The 17,920-nt window shown below is 38.2% G+C and overlaps 1 protein-coding gene across 30 annotated transcripts in view; it reads right to left on the bottom strand.

Moving 5' to 3' along the window:
* Nucleotides 1-17,082, bottom strand: part of camk2g2 (calcium/calmodulin-dependent protein kinase (CaM kinase) II gamma 2) — an 88,197-nt gene extending 71,115 nt beyond the window's left edge. For all 30 annotated transcript variants that reach the window (XM_066678561.1, XM_066678575.1, XM_066678577.1 and 27 more), the window contains exons 1-2: nucleotides 16,966-17,082; nucleotides 13,270-13,364 (exon numbers count right to left, since the gene is read on the bottom strand). In XM_066678561.1, coding sequence (XP_066534658.1) covers nucleotides 13,270-13,364; nucleotides 16,966-17,030 — 160 coding nt within the window. In that variant the 5' untranslated portion in view covers nucleotides 17,031-17,082. The remainder of the gene's footprint in view (nucleotides 1-13,269; nucleotides 13,365-16,965) is intronic.
* Between the last annotated feature and the right edge of the window lie 838 nt (nucleotides 17,083-17,920).

Below are 17,920 nucleotides of genomic sequence, written 5' to 3'. Positions count from 1 at the left end.
TACATTAATATGTGTGTGTGTGTGTGTGTGTGTTTGTGTTTGTAAGTATAAGCCAACCCTGTGCCAGATGGTCGGGTGATGGACAGTGTTACTACGTCTCCCTGTGATCAGTCAGGATTATCCTGTTACATGCTTTGGATGCCTGAGGATTCACAGCAGTTAAAACAAAACAGGTCCTACAAACCCCCAGAGAGAGAGAGAGGGAGAGAGAGAGAGACCAACACACCAACCTACACACACCTGTGACATGGCATGATTCCACATGTGCTGTTCCATAATGGTGTAGTGTAAGCTCTGTTTGGTCATTCTCCAGTTCCCAGACACTTCCCTTAGCATTCACCAGATACAGTTTCAATGTTTTTCTTCACATTAATAGACACTTGAATAGCTCGGATATCTTCTGAACAAACATATAACTGATACCCAGACTGCAGTTTCAAAATCTGCAAGGCTAAATCAGGAGTTTCACTATAAACCTTTAGTGTGTACCTCACTGAGACATGAACACTCACACAGCAAGTATGACATACATAAATATTACGTATTCTGAGTAAGTTGTTAAACTATTATTTTATAATATTTGATATGTAAAAAGTTTACACACTGAGGATTTCACAAATCAAAGAGGAAAAATATGTTCACTTGGCCACAAATTATAGCAAAGTGATAACACCTTTTTGAAGTCATTACTAAAAGTCAACCACACTGCTGTGCAAGTTGGGACTAACACAAGGCAAACACTCAGCCTCTAAAACAGCCAGACCTCTGAATAATGATGTTTATATGCATCAGTGTTTGCCGTGAACACCGCACGCTGGTGTCATATGCTCGTCACAGCCCTTTCATAAACGTCTGGCTGCTGGTTTCTCTATGTATTAATAAGAGCAGATGGTTCTGTTATATAAAGGAGAGGAAAACAGAAGCATAGAGTGTTTTCAGAGAGGGTTTTCATCGTATTTGTAAATACCTTCCCTAGCAATATTTAAACATTTCACATTTTATTGATGGTACTGATGGTACTTTCTTGTTCATGTGCTACACCCTGAAGATACAACAGCATTAAAATTGCTAAAAAAATTGTACTAGGCCGTGGGACTCCACTTGAAACTGACTTAGAACTAGACATGAAATTGTTCAAAGGAATTAGCGCTATTACTGCGGAAAGAAAAAAATAATAATTTACAGTATCAACCATAGTTAGATTAATCGATTATTGCCATTTTGGGAGATGTGCTCCCTCACCCACCACAATGAATGGTGTTTATTTTATGACGGTAAAGCAGTGTTCTGGAGCTCCTAGAATCAGGCAGTGGAAAGTTTATACATAAAAGCTTTGTGAATCCAAAACTTCACTTCACTTCTCTTGAGAGCGTTCCTTATTGGGTTCAGTGTAAATGTGGACCAATGAGTGGCTGGGATTAGCTCACAGCTCTCAGCTGGTGGGTCATAAATGTGATTAGATCATATTTAGAATGTCTTATCTAGATATTTTGATTGAATTATAAATATATTTTCTATATTTCATGAACATATAAACAGTTATTTGAAAGGTGTATTCAAATATACTTCAAGTTGAAACAAAATATATTTGTGAAGAATACAATAAGAAAAGATGGACTTGAGTATATTTAAGTGCATCTTAATGGTGTCTCAAAATAGTACAGTTAGTACACTTAGCTGTATTTAAGTATATTTTAATAGTTCTAATGACATATAATTACAATACAACGTATATACATAGTACATTGAAAATAGTACACTTCTAGTATATTAAGCATGAGTGCATGGAAGGATATTAAGTATATTTCAGTGTACTTTTTTCTCCCTGCTTTCTGCAGCAGAGAAATATTATGACAAGTTTCCTTCAGTTTCCTCCAGCTCAGTTGTGGCCCCTGTAGGTCTTGCTACTTAGAAGTTCATTAACATGCTAACTTGGTATGTCTGGACCCTGGAGCAATCTGTCCTGTGAAGGTGCTCAGGATCTCAGGTTTAGTTCTCGGCAGCTCACACAGTACTGGAGGAACTCAAAGCAGCCAATATGACAGAAGTAGTGAAATTTTACGACCTAATGATTTTCACCCTGACCAAGCGAAGGCATTAAAAGTGGTCCCCGGGGAGAGAGAGAGCTACTGCATGAAGGCTGTTAGAGAGGGTCCCAGCAGAGCTAGAGTCTAAACAGGAGAACTCAGTCACGGCATGTCTTCCTTCTTAGTCTTTTGATTTTGCTACTTTGATAATACAACTCGAAACTCTATTTTATCTATCTTTGTACTGGTGGAAGACTTGAATAGTAAGACTTCAATAGGTTCCATGTCTAAGGATTTTTTTAAAATCAAGATGTAGTTTAGAGGTGTGTGTACGTAATAGAACGCTGGTAATTTAAATTGTGTCAGTCTCAAAGAGGTAACAGGTCACAGCTATTAATAAAAGCTTGCTATTTATGGAGATATGTTGGTGAATTATTGGTATACGTGTCTACAGAAAAAGAAAAAAGTCATGTTGTCCTTTCTGAACATAACTTTGGCTAAAATGCCATACATACCTTTCTTTAAAAACAATCATTTACAATAACAACACCAATAAAGTACAAGTAAATGTAGCCTCCAAAATACACAAAATGTCCAGAAATGTCAGAAGAAAAAACATTTAAAAGGAACCCTGTCTGGTAACACATGTAAACCTTAAAATGATGGAGTTACTGTAAATTATTAAGACAGTTTGGTTAATAAATAAATAAATAAATTACACCTTTATTCCAATTTTAAATATGGATGCAGCCATTATGTGAGACGTGTGATGGCTGTTACGGTTACAATCACTAATCTAAAGCAGTGAACTGCCCTTTGGAGTTATACTTATTCCTAATGTAATACGTCTGCCTTGAACTTTGTTATTTTTAAACCTAACTGTTCTAACAAATCAGTTTTCATTAGTAATCAATAAAGCATTAAGAAACACAATGCTTCTTCGTCATTGTGTTAGAGATAATAGCATGTTAAGAACTCAAAAGTAATTAAGACTGTTCTGCGAGTTCACCTACTCTCATTTCACCTACGCACATTTCTACAGACCTCCTCCCCTCTGAAGTATTTCATTTTGAGTGATTCAATAGTTCACCGATCATAATACCCCATTAGCAGCTGTGGAGTGGAACAGGTGTGGGAAGATTACTATGTTTTATGGCAAACTGTATGTGACAATATATCGTCACTGTCCAAAGAAAAACATATATCTCCATTTTTGTGTATTTTTAGTTCAGCCATATTTAACATTCCAGTTCATGAACTAAATTTGAAACCGTTCGGCGGTGACTCTGACATGTCCTCTTTTTGGGACCTCAAAAATGCGCCCGGCATTTTGACTGTTGCTGACTTTCTGATGAGTCAATGACATCTACACTTTTTGTTTAAATTTACATGAAAACAGGCAAAATCTCCAGATTACTAAAGCCAGAACACCAGACCGAGGTGTTACTCAAAATAAACGAGCCTGTCAATTAGTTCCAGCACTGTTTTACCAGTCTGACCCTTAAAGAAATGTAAGTCAGTAATAAATAATTAGTTCCCATCGATGTCCTGTTCCGTTATCAAGTATAGATTACTTGCTTGATAAAATGTTAAGGTGCTTGGTTTTAGAAATGTTCAAAAACTTAAATGCTTTAATGTCATCTCAACATGGTGCTTCAGTTTTGTAGCTTGATATGAACAGAAATAACAGGCTTTCCATGATCATACACACACTGTCAGCGACTGACAAGATAAACTACTTTTATAGTTTGTTATTATTTGTTATTATTGTAAACAAAGACATTGATATGAAACACCAAAGCTTCTCCAGACCTTACAATGATAAGAGTATGTCTTTTGGGCTTTCCTGTTTTTGAAATGCCAGAAACACCTCTGTGACAATGGCTATATGGCTAATGGCGTTCCGGAGGAACTAGGCTTGCCTAGTTTCTCTTTGCTCTTGTTTTCCTTCTCCTGTAACGTCACTGTTTTTGGAGAAACGTTTTTTTTTTTTTGGGGCGTTAAAGAAATAAGTATAATGTCCCTTTAAAATGCATTCTGAGGTACTCTCTTGCCTGTTGCGCAATGCTTTGACCATTTAATTTTCACACCGATGCTATTATGGTAGCTGGTGGCTATTTGTTCAATATCAATTCACAATATTACTTGCTTCAGCAACGCAGGTTTTATCACAACCCATACAGTATATTTAGTGTTTTACTGAGGTCACACCCTTTACAAGATGGCTACAGTCTAATAACTGACAATATCACAAGGCAGTTCCTTCCCTTAAATTCAGCCATTAAACAAGAAATAGAGCTGAGCCCTAACTGTATGGAAGTGCAGAGTATTCAGTGCTTCCATACAGTGATTCTCCTTCCCACATCCCGGTTGGCATGTATGCTTCCAACAGAACAAAGGGAATTGGGGAATACTGCTAATAGAAGGGGGAGGGGCGCTCCACTACATCCCATCGGTATATCTATACAGCACCGAGTAAACATCAGGCTCAGATTGGCCAACTGATTATTGTTGATATGGCGCATTCGATGATAGACAAAATCACAGCACACCGACTTGCATTCAGCCATATCAAAAATCACAACACATATAGACCAGCTACATTATTGAACACATACTCCACATATTCTCTCGCTCGACTTGGGCTCATTAAAAATGCACAGTTTGTTCCATTAAACATTCACAACAGCAGCCGTGCTGCTACGTTTATCAGGCCTCCGCCAATCAGCCTCCAAAGAACAGCAAGTAAGCCTTCCAAAGCCATGATAACCTAGAAAATAAATAAATAAATAAATAAATAAACAATGCAGCAGCAGACCAGATATAGATAGAGATGGACAGAATATGCTGGATGGGAAGACAGAGAGAGAGAGAGAGAGAGAGAGAGAGAGAGATTTAGTGAAAGAACATGAAGGAGGAGGGCCACTTTTACAGAGACAAAAAACATTGAGAGTGAGTTGTGGGGAGAAGGAGAGGTCCTTGCCCCCTTTCCCATTTCGGGCTGAGCCAGGAGGTGCATGTCAATTATTCAGCAGCACCGTTCTGAAATCGTCTGTGACCAACAGTATGAGTGTGTGTATGGCTCAGCAAGGGACACCACAAAGCTCAGAGCCACACTAATCACCACAAACAAAAAGTTTTACGATAGCACACAAGAAAACGAACATAGTTGTTTACATGGTTTTGCTACTTTGCTTCTTGGTCTTTGGGACCTATTCATATCATTAACGTAGAAACGAAAACAGCATTTCAAACTGTTTGCCATTTTCCAACTAATCACCACTGTGCTACTTACAAAAACACAAAGACTGGATCAGTATTAAACTATTTGATCATGCCTGTATCAATTAATTTATTTTTTATTTTTTTGTTAATATTTCCCCCACTGTATGTTCCCGTACTGTCTCCTTAAAACCACACTACAACATGTGGTCATGTTATTCTGTCCTATCTTATCTGCCTCATGGAAGCAACATGGAGGAGAACCTCTACACAGAAGCCAACCAAGCAACTCAAGCAGCAACTACCAAAGAAAAATGCTGTGTCCATCATTTGGACAAATTCTGACATTAGTGAATACGACACTGAACAAAAAGAAGTAAAATATAAAGTGACAAAAAATAATATCAGTGATCAAAGTTCTACCATTCTGTTTCGACACCTGAACAGCTATCACCCAATATGAACAGTGCCTGGCTCAAAAATGACAGGTTGAAAAGACATTTCTGAGACTCTCACAGCCACAATACAGTATCTGTGGTTACTGTGGGTGGCTGGACTCACTATTAAGAGTGAACTCTACGTAAGTATTTACATATTGTTACGTATATTATCTTGCACTTTATGCAAACACAGAGCTTAAGATATGAAAAGCACTTGCACTGCAGAGACATAGATGTTGGAACGTTTAATTATAAATATGTTATACTGAATGCCCAGTGTTAAAATAAAACTACTAATGTACGGAAAAATGTATTTTATTTAAAATCATAAAAGGAAATGACATGACATGAATACTTTATGCTCCGTACAATCGCTGCAAACTTTACACTCTGCATCTCTTGGCTTATACAGGACCTTAGTTTGCATTTATTAATCAAACAGCATGGAACAATGCTCTAGGAGCAGTGTTTTTTTTTACAATTTAGAGTACTACACAAAGCAAAAGACCAACCTTTGATTATTTAATATTTGATTAAGGCCACAGGGCAGAGACTGATTTATAGAGATCAAGCCTTGGCATTTGAATGGGCTCCCCCTAAATGAATGAGGGGGCTACTTTTTAATTTGATGCCAGCCAAACTGAAAAAGTATTGGAAGAAAAAAAAAGGAAGCGGAAAGGTAATGCAAAATAAGAGAAAATTACAATAGCAAAGATAAGCAAATAAATAAATAAAATTATACAAAAGATTCAATTGAATAAAATTGCATATGCAGGACTTGGTAAACATTTGGCCTGACATGACGATACAATCATTTCTCCATCCTTTTAGATATTTTAGGTCTGAAAGGATGAATAGATTTTAAGAAGCCCTTAGAGAGAACAGAGAGCAGACAAAAAGAAGAAAAACAAACAAACAAATAAAGCCACTGCTGGTGTTCCCAGGGCAAAGGACTTACCGCCCTAAAGTCCAGACCTTAACACCACAATGTGTTTTGGACTATGAAGAGAAAAGGCATCCAACTTTTAAGACTTACTTCAGGACGTATAAAACAATATCTCTTATTATTTTCTTCTTTAAAAACTCAAAGTCTTCTAAAAATAGCAAAAGATTAATACATGATTTTTTTTAATTAGTTAAATGTGATTGTTTTGCTCTTTGAATGTTGAAAAATAAAGGAAACTCATACTTTCCATTTTGCGGCCATTTTGCCTCTGCCTCTTACACAGTGCCGTAGGTTGTTTGGACTTGGAGTGTAACAATGAAACTAAAAATGTTGTTAAATGCCGAAACAGACCTTTTTTCCCTCTCTGCAGCTAAGGACAATAAGTCAATTTCTGTGAGAACCATCAATCCATGGGTTTTGCTGTTTGTCTTCCTTTGAATATTGAACAAATAAATAAGGCATTGGCAGCAGTCACCGACATGCCCTTTTAACAGATGATGGAGTGAATGGCGGATCAGAGAGGGCCGATTGCAGCGCCTGTCTGTGTAAAACATGCTGGCATGAGCAAGGTTCTCGCTCAACTTTGATTAAGGCCACAGGGTAGTGGCAGATTTAGAGGAATGGAGCCCTGGCATTTGAATGGGTCCCACCTAAATGAATGGGACTGTTACTTTTTAATTTGGTGCCAGCCAACCTGATGAAGAGTCCAGAGATTAACAGTTGCCAGGATACTTGAAAAGAACCCAGTCTGTGTTGCCAAAAATGAGCTGATCTAATTATTTTTATTTTTTTTCCCCCAAGGTCTTTTAAATAAATTCTATGTTTAAGAGCCATCCGGAGAGACCAAGGCACAAAAGCAGAACCTGTTGTAATTCAGCTAGCAGCTCCAGAAACAAAGCATCAACCTTTACTTCCCCAAAGATTTACAGGTGCACGAACACAGGGCATGAAAATATTTAATTGTTATAAAACTAAAGAAAGGACACGAAGACTAAAGCACATTATTAAACATTAAATATATATAGAAAACAATCTATCTAGCTCATAAACAAGTGAGACTCATACAATATTTCACTGTAATTAAAATGGAAACAAACAGTTGCAACAACAGTTAAGTTTTATGCTTAAGATTAAGGTTTACATCACCTAAGGGAATTACTTAAGGGAGTTGCATAAAATGCCTCAGATGTTTCACTTAACTAAGTAAAAATGGTAAGGGGTTTACTATATTGACTGAAGTTTTATGGCTGTAATGGTGTACTGTTTCCATGACAACTCCTCAAAAAAAAAAAGTTTTTAAATAAACAAATAAATATTTTTTAAAAGCACCACTGTTTGAGAACTGTCTCAACAGTTTTAAAAAAGAAACCAAATTGAAACGAAAGGAGAGAGCATAAAAATAAACATATCTGGGCCAAAGAAGATACAAGGAAAAAAAAAATAATGGCTCTATCAGGTGCTGTAAAACTGCAGGTAACACATGGATGTGAGGTGTGGAGTGTCCGAGGTCGTCATTTAACTCTCTAGTGATTTCATAAATTAAATGATGTTTAAATCTGTCTCTTAATAGCTACATATTGCTCAGAGGTTGTAAAGAACCGTCTCTGTCTCAAAATGTTTCCCTAGTTACACAATCAGCTTCAAAAATTCATTCAATTTTTTGAGAGTTAAAGGGAGTTTTACGACCCTTAAATCATTCTGAAAGACATTCAAGAAGCTTTGGGCAACACTTAACAGTTTTATTGAATACTTAAGAGAACATTTAATGGTTTATAAAGATTTCCTTAATAAAACCCTTAGTTATAAAATTTTTAAAAGGCAACTTTAAGTGTTGTATGCAACCGGGCACAGATCTTTAAACTTGCAATGTATCAGGTGTGTGTTAGATAGTGTATTTGTTACCATTTCTATGTTTAATACATTTCTTCCTCACTTTTTAGTGCGGTCCGAACCAAAATTGCATGTGTGAAAGATGCCTCAGACCACGTCGGACCAAAAGAGCAGAATTTCGCATGAAGTGTAAACACTTTTTTTGTATGGGTCAAATGTTCAGACCAATTACAAGAAGCCAAGGAAGTATAAATGGCGGTGGACTTGACCAGGTGAAAATGTGGTAAAACTTTTAATTTAACTGTAAATTAACTACCAGAGCCATAATATCCTCCTTCAGTTAGAACTGTGTCATCAGTGAACAACATTTGAGATAGACAAAATTTTCCCAGTTGTTCTGTGTTTTAGTGTTCAGACTTGGAGATGAGGGAGGAAACCATATAACGCCTCTCTCAGTCTCACAACGAGTCTTGGTTTTTATGCTGTTACTCTAGTGAACATAAATAAAAATCAAATATAAACAACTGCGAATTTCAATGTGTTATTCTGCTCCATCCCCAACCACGCACTAGCACAATACACAGGATATACAAAATACTTCATCATTATCAGAGGGGCACTCAGTGGGATAGAAATTAAAGTGAAGGTTGGTGTGGTTTGGGAGACAGAATTTATCAGTGCAATGAGTTCAGCCATTTAAGGATTAACTGAAAATGCGAATAAGGAGCTCCCGAATAAGTAGAATAAGCACTGCATAAGCAATGTTTGTCTTTGTGTATTACATAAGATATATCTTGATCTGAGTCTGAAAGCAGTAAATATGTTTGAATCTGTTTGTTCAGACGTATTTCCCTCTACAAACCAATCATTATTAAGTGTGGGGTGATACACACCCGTGTCGACGTAAAAAGTCTTTTATTCTTCTCGATAAATTGCAGTGTGAAAGCAAAACTGAAAAAAACTAGTTTGGGACATTGGTCCGGATTTGTGAAAGGACATGGGAAATCTGAAATAAACTGGTTTCTGATAGAGAGTTTATCAGTTTAACGCTTGGGAGTCTGAGCCAATAGGAAACCAGTGGGCTGTGCTTAAAGACAAAGAAGACCCTCTGTTAAACATAATATTATAAAATCCAACTAATAAGTCTAACTGTACAAATCATCGAGTTCTTCTTGAGGTCTGCCTTGAGTTTGGTGACTGCAGTTCAACAGCCATGCACAACAAGTTAATTAACACGAATTAACATGCTACCTTTGACAGCCCTGTATTTAACATAATGAAAGAATGTTTGGATGACCTGAAATTAGCTGAGAAAGTTGGAAGGACTAAATACAAGTGATTCTTTACCATGCTGTACAACACAGTATTAACCAAGGAGCATTAGGCCTTTGTAAGCACAGAAAAAAAGGCAAATGCAATTTAACCACAGCTTCATCTAACCAGAACCTTTTATGTACCATTAACTGTACGTCATATTCAGGATCATTTTAAGGTATTACACTGCCCTAGGCTTTGTGCTATATATGTGTTAACACACCAATACATTAATCAAAAACAAGAAATATTTCCAGGGGAGATGCACATGCATTATTGTCATCCCCAATTAGAAATCCTCAGTAAAACACAGTGTTAGGGAGGGGGTCACTGAGCTAGCTGAAAATTTCACTATGTGATTATACGGGTGGAAAATGACACAATCAAAACATGAAGTGTGCTTTCATGGTGTTACAGGGTCAGACACTAAAGAAAGGTAAAGCTGATAAAGCATCTATAAATCTATAAATAATATATAATATAATCAGACGCATAAATGAACCAGCACAAACCTAGTAAACAGGACCGTTTTGGTGTCTAGTTGGCTCGAAGGCCGTTGTTAAATCTTTTTCACCCTTGGTGCGGTTCATTTGGGCAGGACATTGCACTCAGATGCGGACCAAAACAACCAAATCGAGACCCTTGAAAGGAGGTGGTCTCTGGCCAGTCCCAGATGAACTCTGGTGCGTTCAGTTTTGGTAAGAACGTGAACCGACCTCGACCGGACCCGGCTATAAGGTTTACACAGCACGTCTGAGCTAAAAGGCTCCCGTAGCCAGCAGGTAAACAGAGAACTGACTACATTTTAGCCGATAATTGGAAAAACAATTGTGTTTACTTTCTTGTTCCTTTCTCAGTAAGGTCTGACCAGTCAGTGGTGAGAAGACCCTTATTTGGTTTGCAGTGACGCGTTTTGATGCACCTGTTTGCAAACCAACCAAACCAAGATGAACACACTCTAAGAGTGTTTTCATCAAACTTCTTAACTGATTCGGACCAGAGCAAACTAACTACAGCTGTGAAAACACCCTAAAATAAAAACCACTCTTAAAAACAAAGGTTCTACATAGGGTTCTTTGAGCAATGCCAGAGAAGCACCACTTTTTGTTCAATAAAGAACCATGTTAGTTTAAGAGATGTGTGAGTGTGAAGAACCATTTAAAGTTTTAAAATCCATCACTCAATCTAAAGGTTCTTTACCCATTCAAATGTAATAGCTAAAATGGTCCTTCAGGAACCTAAAGTGGTTCTACTATGGCATCCCTCAAAGAAGCGCTTTCATATTTAAGAGCGTACATCATAATACACTGACATCAAACTAACAGTGATGTCAACACAACTTCTACATTTAAATACACTAAATCCAGGTACGATGCCAACAACTAGCTATAACTTTTTGCAATGAAAATTACACATTTCTGGAAACTAAAGCTTTTTAAGGAGTGATGCTGTTCTCCTTTGCTCATCAAGTTTGTGTAAGCTTGTAACTGCTGTGTAACCTCACCCCAATGTATAGTTTATTCATTCATTCATTCATTCATTCATTCATTCATTGTCTGTCACCTCTTATCCAGTTCAGGGGTTTTAGTGTAGACCAAGCTAAATTCTTGCAATGATTCCAGGTAAGCTCTGGACTCACCTGGACCCTGCTCAGCTGAAGTAGATCTGTAGGATGAACTACATAAAAGATGAATCTCCATTCATTTAATAACATTTACTTTCTTAAGTGCTTTTACAATCAATAGATCAGCCTCAAAAGCCCAACTGCTTTATAAAAGCAGACAGATTCAAGATGACTTCTCCTGCAAAATTATTACGTCGCTATAAGCCACATATCAGGAGTTATAACCTATACAAGAAATGTTATGTACTGAGAACATAATTACTAATTTTGGCAACAATAATAACATAAAAACGTAGAAATACGGAATATTAGACCATGACTTAAAAGAGGGGTGACTATCACAAGCTGACCCATCGCATGACTCACTGTGCACAGAATACGAAGAAGGTCAGCACGGCGTTGACCTTCACATGAATGGAAACATGGAATGGAACTTTTAGTTAATCCGACACCAAAGAAATACTGAGCAGGCTATTGATCACTGAAGGAACTTTTCCACACCCTCAGGTTCATGTCTAAGTGGTGAGCATTTCAGTGAGATTGCTAGCCGTACCCATATTAGCAATGTCTTAGCTATGTTACAATTTGTGCCGTTATGTAACCACTAGAGGACTGACAGGACAACTGGAAAATGGGAACGTACTAATAACAGCTCTTTAGGAACAGCTAATAACTTCGGTGTTCGACGCTCACTGGAAGCCTACATCACCGATGCATTAAAGAACGGAAGTGATTTCCATGTATCGGCAGTGTTAGGTACAAGTCATTTAAGCGTTTCAAAGAGAACAGAAATGCTGATGCACTGCTCTTCACTGAGGTGTGGATCAGGGAGAGGTCATTTTCAGGGTGGAATGTTATAATCTCTACTCAACGCTACAGTAAATGTTTTCATTCTTAGATATGAAAGCAGAAAAGGTGAAAGCATGGAACATTCAAAAAAGAATCAAACAATTATCAATCTCCATCTGTGTCAAACATGACAGCGTGAACTCGATAGGGTAAGGGCCAGGTACTCTGAGCATCCACTTTCCAGAAATAGAGCCGCAGCTTTTGTTTCTCTTGTGACAGAACAGGAGGCTAAGGCTCATGTGTCCAGTCCTTCCTTACTGCGAGCTTAATTAGCCTCAGTGATACTGTCAACGCTCATGTGCCACGAGTCTAGTCGCTGGATTTAAAAAAAAACAAAAAAACAAAAACACTTCCCTGTGACGTTACAGATCAGGATTTCATGGTCGTATTGTGCAAACATACACCGAATGAATGACGCAATATGATATTCTCTTTTTTGTTCACATTACAATGAAGCACAAAGAAGATGCAGGCCCAGATTAAAGATGCTTAAAGAACAAATGCCAGAACAGATATATTTATTATCCAGCACTATAAATCACATGCAGACAATGATTAAAAAGAAGCCGTATTTGACAGTGCCTAAATAGAAAACAACCTCTCCTTAGAGTGCGCTTTCACCAAAGATGTCCAACAGCAAAATCCACAGCTGAATGCTGAACTCCATTTGTTAGGGGGAGAGTCATGCATAAATAAACCGCACGTTTGGATGCCTTTAAATATTATATTTAGAGATCAGATGTAGCTGCCCATTGCTCACACTGCAAAGTGCAAACAACAGCTTTTTTGAAAGTGCTTGTGGCTAGAACCGGAGACCATGCTGGAAGTAAGTTATGGCTCTGGCTTTGGCTGCTGATGCTACATCATCAAGAAAACAAATGAATTAAGAATGCACCCTAAGATTTCTGGGGGGGAAAATCTTATTATTATTATTATAAATAAATAAGTAACACTTCGAGATGGTGAGCTAAGGTGCAGTTGAGGACAACAAAAGACTCAAGCAGCTGCATGCCTTACCTCTTGCTGACAGCTTTTTTGTGTTGATAATTTTAGCAGCATATTCCTGGCCAGTTGATTTCTTTACACATCGCCGCACTACAGAGAAGGCACCCCTGTTTAAAAAAAGAAACAAATCAGCGCTTTATACCTGGGCATACAGTCATTTGGATACTGGAAAATTACACATCATCAAGAATATTTTAACAAGAAGCTCATCCCAGACGGAGGTTAAGAAAAGCACTATAAATAAAACGTTACCATGAGTAAAACTACTACTGTTATTATGTATACCTTATTAATAATAATACGCAGAGCGGATATACTTTGGGTGGTGAATCATTCTCAGCACTGCACTGACACAGACCTGTTGGTGGTGGTGTTAGTGTGTGTCTTGCTGGTATGAGTGGCTCAGACACAGCAGTGATCTTTGGGTTTTTAAACACGGTGTCCTATCACTTTCAACTCTGTTAGACACTCTTACCTCATTGGTCCAACTTGCAGATGTAAAGTCAGAGAGAGTAGCTCATCTGTGGCTGCATGGTTTGTGTTGATCGTCCTCTAGTCCTTCGTGAGTGGACACAGGACGCTGACGGCTGGATATTTTTTTAGTTGGTGGACCATTTTTAGTCCAGCAGTGACACCAAGGGCTTTAATAACTCAAGTATCCCTGCTGTGTCTGATCCACTCATACCAGCGCAACACACACTAACAGACCACCATCATGTCTGTGACTCTGCAGTGCTGAACATGATCCACCACCTAAATCATACCTTCGCCGTGGTGGTCCTGTGAGGGTCCTGACCATTTAAAAGCAGGGCGAAATGGAGATATGAAAGTATGCAGAGAAACAGATGGACTACCGTCTGTAATTGTAGAACTACAAAGTGCCCCTGCATGGTCAGCTGATGAAATTGACAATGACAGTAGATACAAAGTAGGTGTTTGTAATCCAGTGATTGTTCTATGTATATGGAAATAAATAAACAATGTTACGGATGCTATGTATCACTATTTCCTTGTGACCTTTAACATGACCCAGACCTTTACCTTTTAACAAGTTTCACCTCTACAAACATAAACAAGGATGGTGTGTTATTCAATGTTCACCATTGTGTGAATAACAGATTAAACAATCATATGTCCTGATGAATGCAGCGACATATATTCAAATCACACCTCTGCCCCTGCCCAGGGTTTGTTTTAGACACATGGGAATTACTGTATTTCTAAATGGGTTTGTCACTTCTTATCAATCATTCAACAATCACAATACATACTTATCGCTGTCACATGATCCCTTGGTATCTCTTTCATGCCGATCATGTCCATGTGTTTACTCACACTGTTGGCTCCTATCACTTGCTGAGCCACACAAATGGGAACTAATGATGTCAGCACAATACATAGAGCCTTATTGGTGTAGCAGTGTGGGAAATAGAGTTAAAAGATTTATCATTTTTATATAGCAATTACAATTTTGAAGAGTGTCATTTTCTAATCGCAAGGGCTGCAATTCCTTCTTATAGCTGATATCATTCATACTGCTGTGAAGGGAAAGTGGGAAGCACTTTAGAATAAGACTAGACTTATAAAGGTTTGTAAATGGTTTAATATCTGCTTATTACATGGTTACTAATTAGGTGGTAAACAACTCAGAGATCGTTATTAAACATTTTTAACACTGAAACAGGATATGCTTATAACTGAGAATGTGAATTTAGTCATTTCGTATGTTAAAGTACACACCACATCATCATCAGTATCGGTGTCAGATTAATTACAATGTGGGGTTAAATGGTTAAACTTATTAACAAATATGTGATGACGCTGACAGGCTTAATGTCGACTGATGGAGAAGACAAAATAAGGTCAGTATCTGGCAAGACCTTAGGTTTAACAGTGTAGATGATGTGGGTTCCCTATTTGGCAAAAAAAAAAAAAAAAACAGGCCACTGTTACACTTTCTATACATGTGCTATAAATTGGTAGTAATGATTATTTATGTGTTTTTTTATGTGTTTACGATCTAATTAATAACCACTAATACACAGATGGTAAATCATTTGTAAATCTTTATAAGCTTATTCTAAAGTGGTATTGGAAGATTTAACCCAAAAACACAGAGACAATAAAACACTCATGTGCTATGACATCATGTGCAAGTACCTTGTTTTAAAAAAAAAAAAGCAATGATATGAAAAATGATCATTTAGCCGTATTTAGGGTTCAATGCCTCGCTCTGTAAGCACACATGAAAGTGCATGAGCAATACCATCACCTGGAATATTGTTCGAATTGTTAGTGGCTCTCAGTAAAAACGTCTGCAAAATGCCATAGAGGTGAATGTAAATGTTCAGTGTGCAGAAACTAGATCTGAATAAAACAAATGCAGAACGGAGTGAGGTCGTTTTTTTAACCTGTTTATTAAAAAATCTGCTTTGACATGTAATTGTTTCATTGTAAAACTTGGAAATTCCCAATAAATAGACCCTTGTGAGAGAGAGAGAGAGAGAGAGAGAGAGAGAGAGAGAGAGAGAGAGAGAGAGAGAGAGAATTGAGTGCGTTGGACACATGGCACTGCGCAATGAATTAATGTCCATCAGATGAAAATGAAAATGAGGTGAAGAAATGGACGATGCGCTCAGAGAGCCCCAGGTGGAGTGCACCATCCTCCACTTCACCATCCTCCCAAACACAACCGCACTGCTGAAGAGCAGCCCAGTGTGGGAGCAGTGTGTTACGCAGTAAAATAACACGGGCTACACACACACACACACACACACACACACACACAGGGGCAGGCCTGGTACAGATTAAAGCGAGGCGAGAAAGCACAGTGTGCAGGGATCACGTCATTCATTTCCAGTAGACCCCAGTCTAAAGGTTCTCTAAATGAAACCGGACAAGCAGAACCCAGTCAAGAGAACGTTATGAGTGAAGCACACATGACACTGGCTCACATGCTAATGCAGTAAAGGACTACTTTACGTCTTTCTTCTTGATTTTTGTGAAAGCCAGTCTAACAACAGTAGCTACTGTCTACGACTCTGTCTGGCAAACGCCCGGCTTTATATCTTCTGTTTTTAAACAACACAGAGACGTAGTTTGAACGCATAGAACCCAGCGAACGTGAATTGACGTTAGCTTCTAATTCCTTTTTCCGTCCCACCTTAAAAGGTGCAGGCGCCAGAATGTAACCGCTGCAATATTTAAGGTGGAATGGAAAAATTCCGATAAGAAGCGGAATTCCGCGCCGTTAAAATAACGCTACGCAAAAGAACACAACACGAAATCAATTACAGGCTTAAATGTTAATGTCTGGAGTAGCATAACCACCACGTAATTCAAACGGCATGACAATAAAACACGAACAATAAAATAGTGAACATTTGGCTTCAGTAGCGAGTTAGCACGATGTGGAAGTCTCTATTACAAACCTAAACAGCATAAAGAATACGATATAGTTAAATACCGACTACTATGTTGTATATCACTATCTTATATATAATTCATATTAAACAGAAAGCTTCGCTGACTTGTAATTATTTGGCTTTTTTCTGACAGGCTTCTTCTCTGCAGAGGCTCCAGTAAAATAACCAACTGAAACCAAAGCACGAGCCAAGAACGAGAAGGTGAAGCGAGCTGTTAGAGCGAATGAAAGTAAGGGGAAAAAAGAGGAAAACGTTTAATCAAAATCGGCTGCTGCGTTCTTACTTTCCGAGCTCCTCGTAGAGCTGATATTCGTCTGTAAACCTGGTGGAGGTTGCGATTGTAGCCATGTTGCTGTGCTGCTGCTGCGACTGCTGCTGCTGAGGGTGTTCTGTCGCCTCTCGACTCACAGGGGCTCTGTCTCTCAGGTTTCCGAGAGAGAGAGAGAGAGAGAGAGAGAGAGAGAGGTGTGGGGGGTGTCAAAGTTTGAGAGAGCTGCTTTGCCAAACCACAATACCCCGCCACACTTTCATACTTAACATATTAAAGCAACAATATGCAATATATGTGCCTTAAAATAGAGCTTTGCAATCGTTGCGATGCTTCACTGCTATTCTGGGCTTAGTATTGTAATATTTGGAGGATGATAGAACCACCCCATCCCCATTGAATTCAGTACAGTGCTAGTGTTTCTTTGAATTCTACAATTTTTTTAAATTAGTTAATTTTTTTATAATATCCAAGCTGTAATATATTCTCCATACAGCGGGTCCCCAACATGGGGCGGGGAGGAGGGTGATGGGGTGGGAGATGGTAGGAGGGTATCCAGAATCACTGACACATTCAGGCCACTTGGTGTCAGTATTATGTCTGTTTCCTAACGTGAGATGGGTTTACAGAGTTGGATATACTGGGGGATTACAGTAACTGCCTGGTGATAAGAGATTCTACAGCAAGCTGGAATTCAGCCAATCACTCAAGCACTGTTAGTATCTGTGATTAAAGCTTATTGATTAAGATCAATATGTTATTTGGGCAAAATTAATTACCTTAGTAGGCAATATTTTTAAATAAGACCCACTGCACCCCTGTTGCGGGGATGTCCTGTGTAGACAGTTCATCTTGCTGTGGGATTGTTTTGCTTTATATTTTATACACAGCATACAATCATAGACAGAGAGAGTAAACCATAGATCAGCACTTTTAATCTGTTAGTTGATGAATGTCTTGTATTTATGAA

Source organism: Hoplias malabaricus, chromosome 8, assembly GCF_029633855.1.
Source record: "Hoplias malabaricus isolate fHopMal1 chromosome 8, fHopMal1.hap1, whole genome shotgun sequence".
NCBI classification, from domain to species: Eukaryota; Metazoa; Chordata; class Actinopteri; order Characiformes; family Erythrinidae; genus Hoplias; species Hoplias malabaricus.
This window is presented reverse-complemented; position numbering and strand designations above follow the sequence as displayed.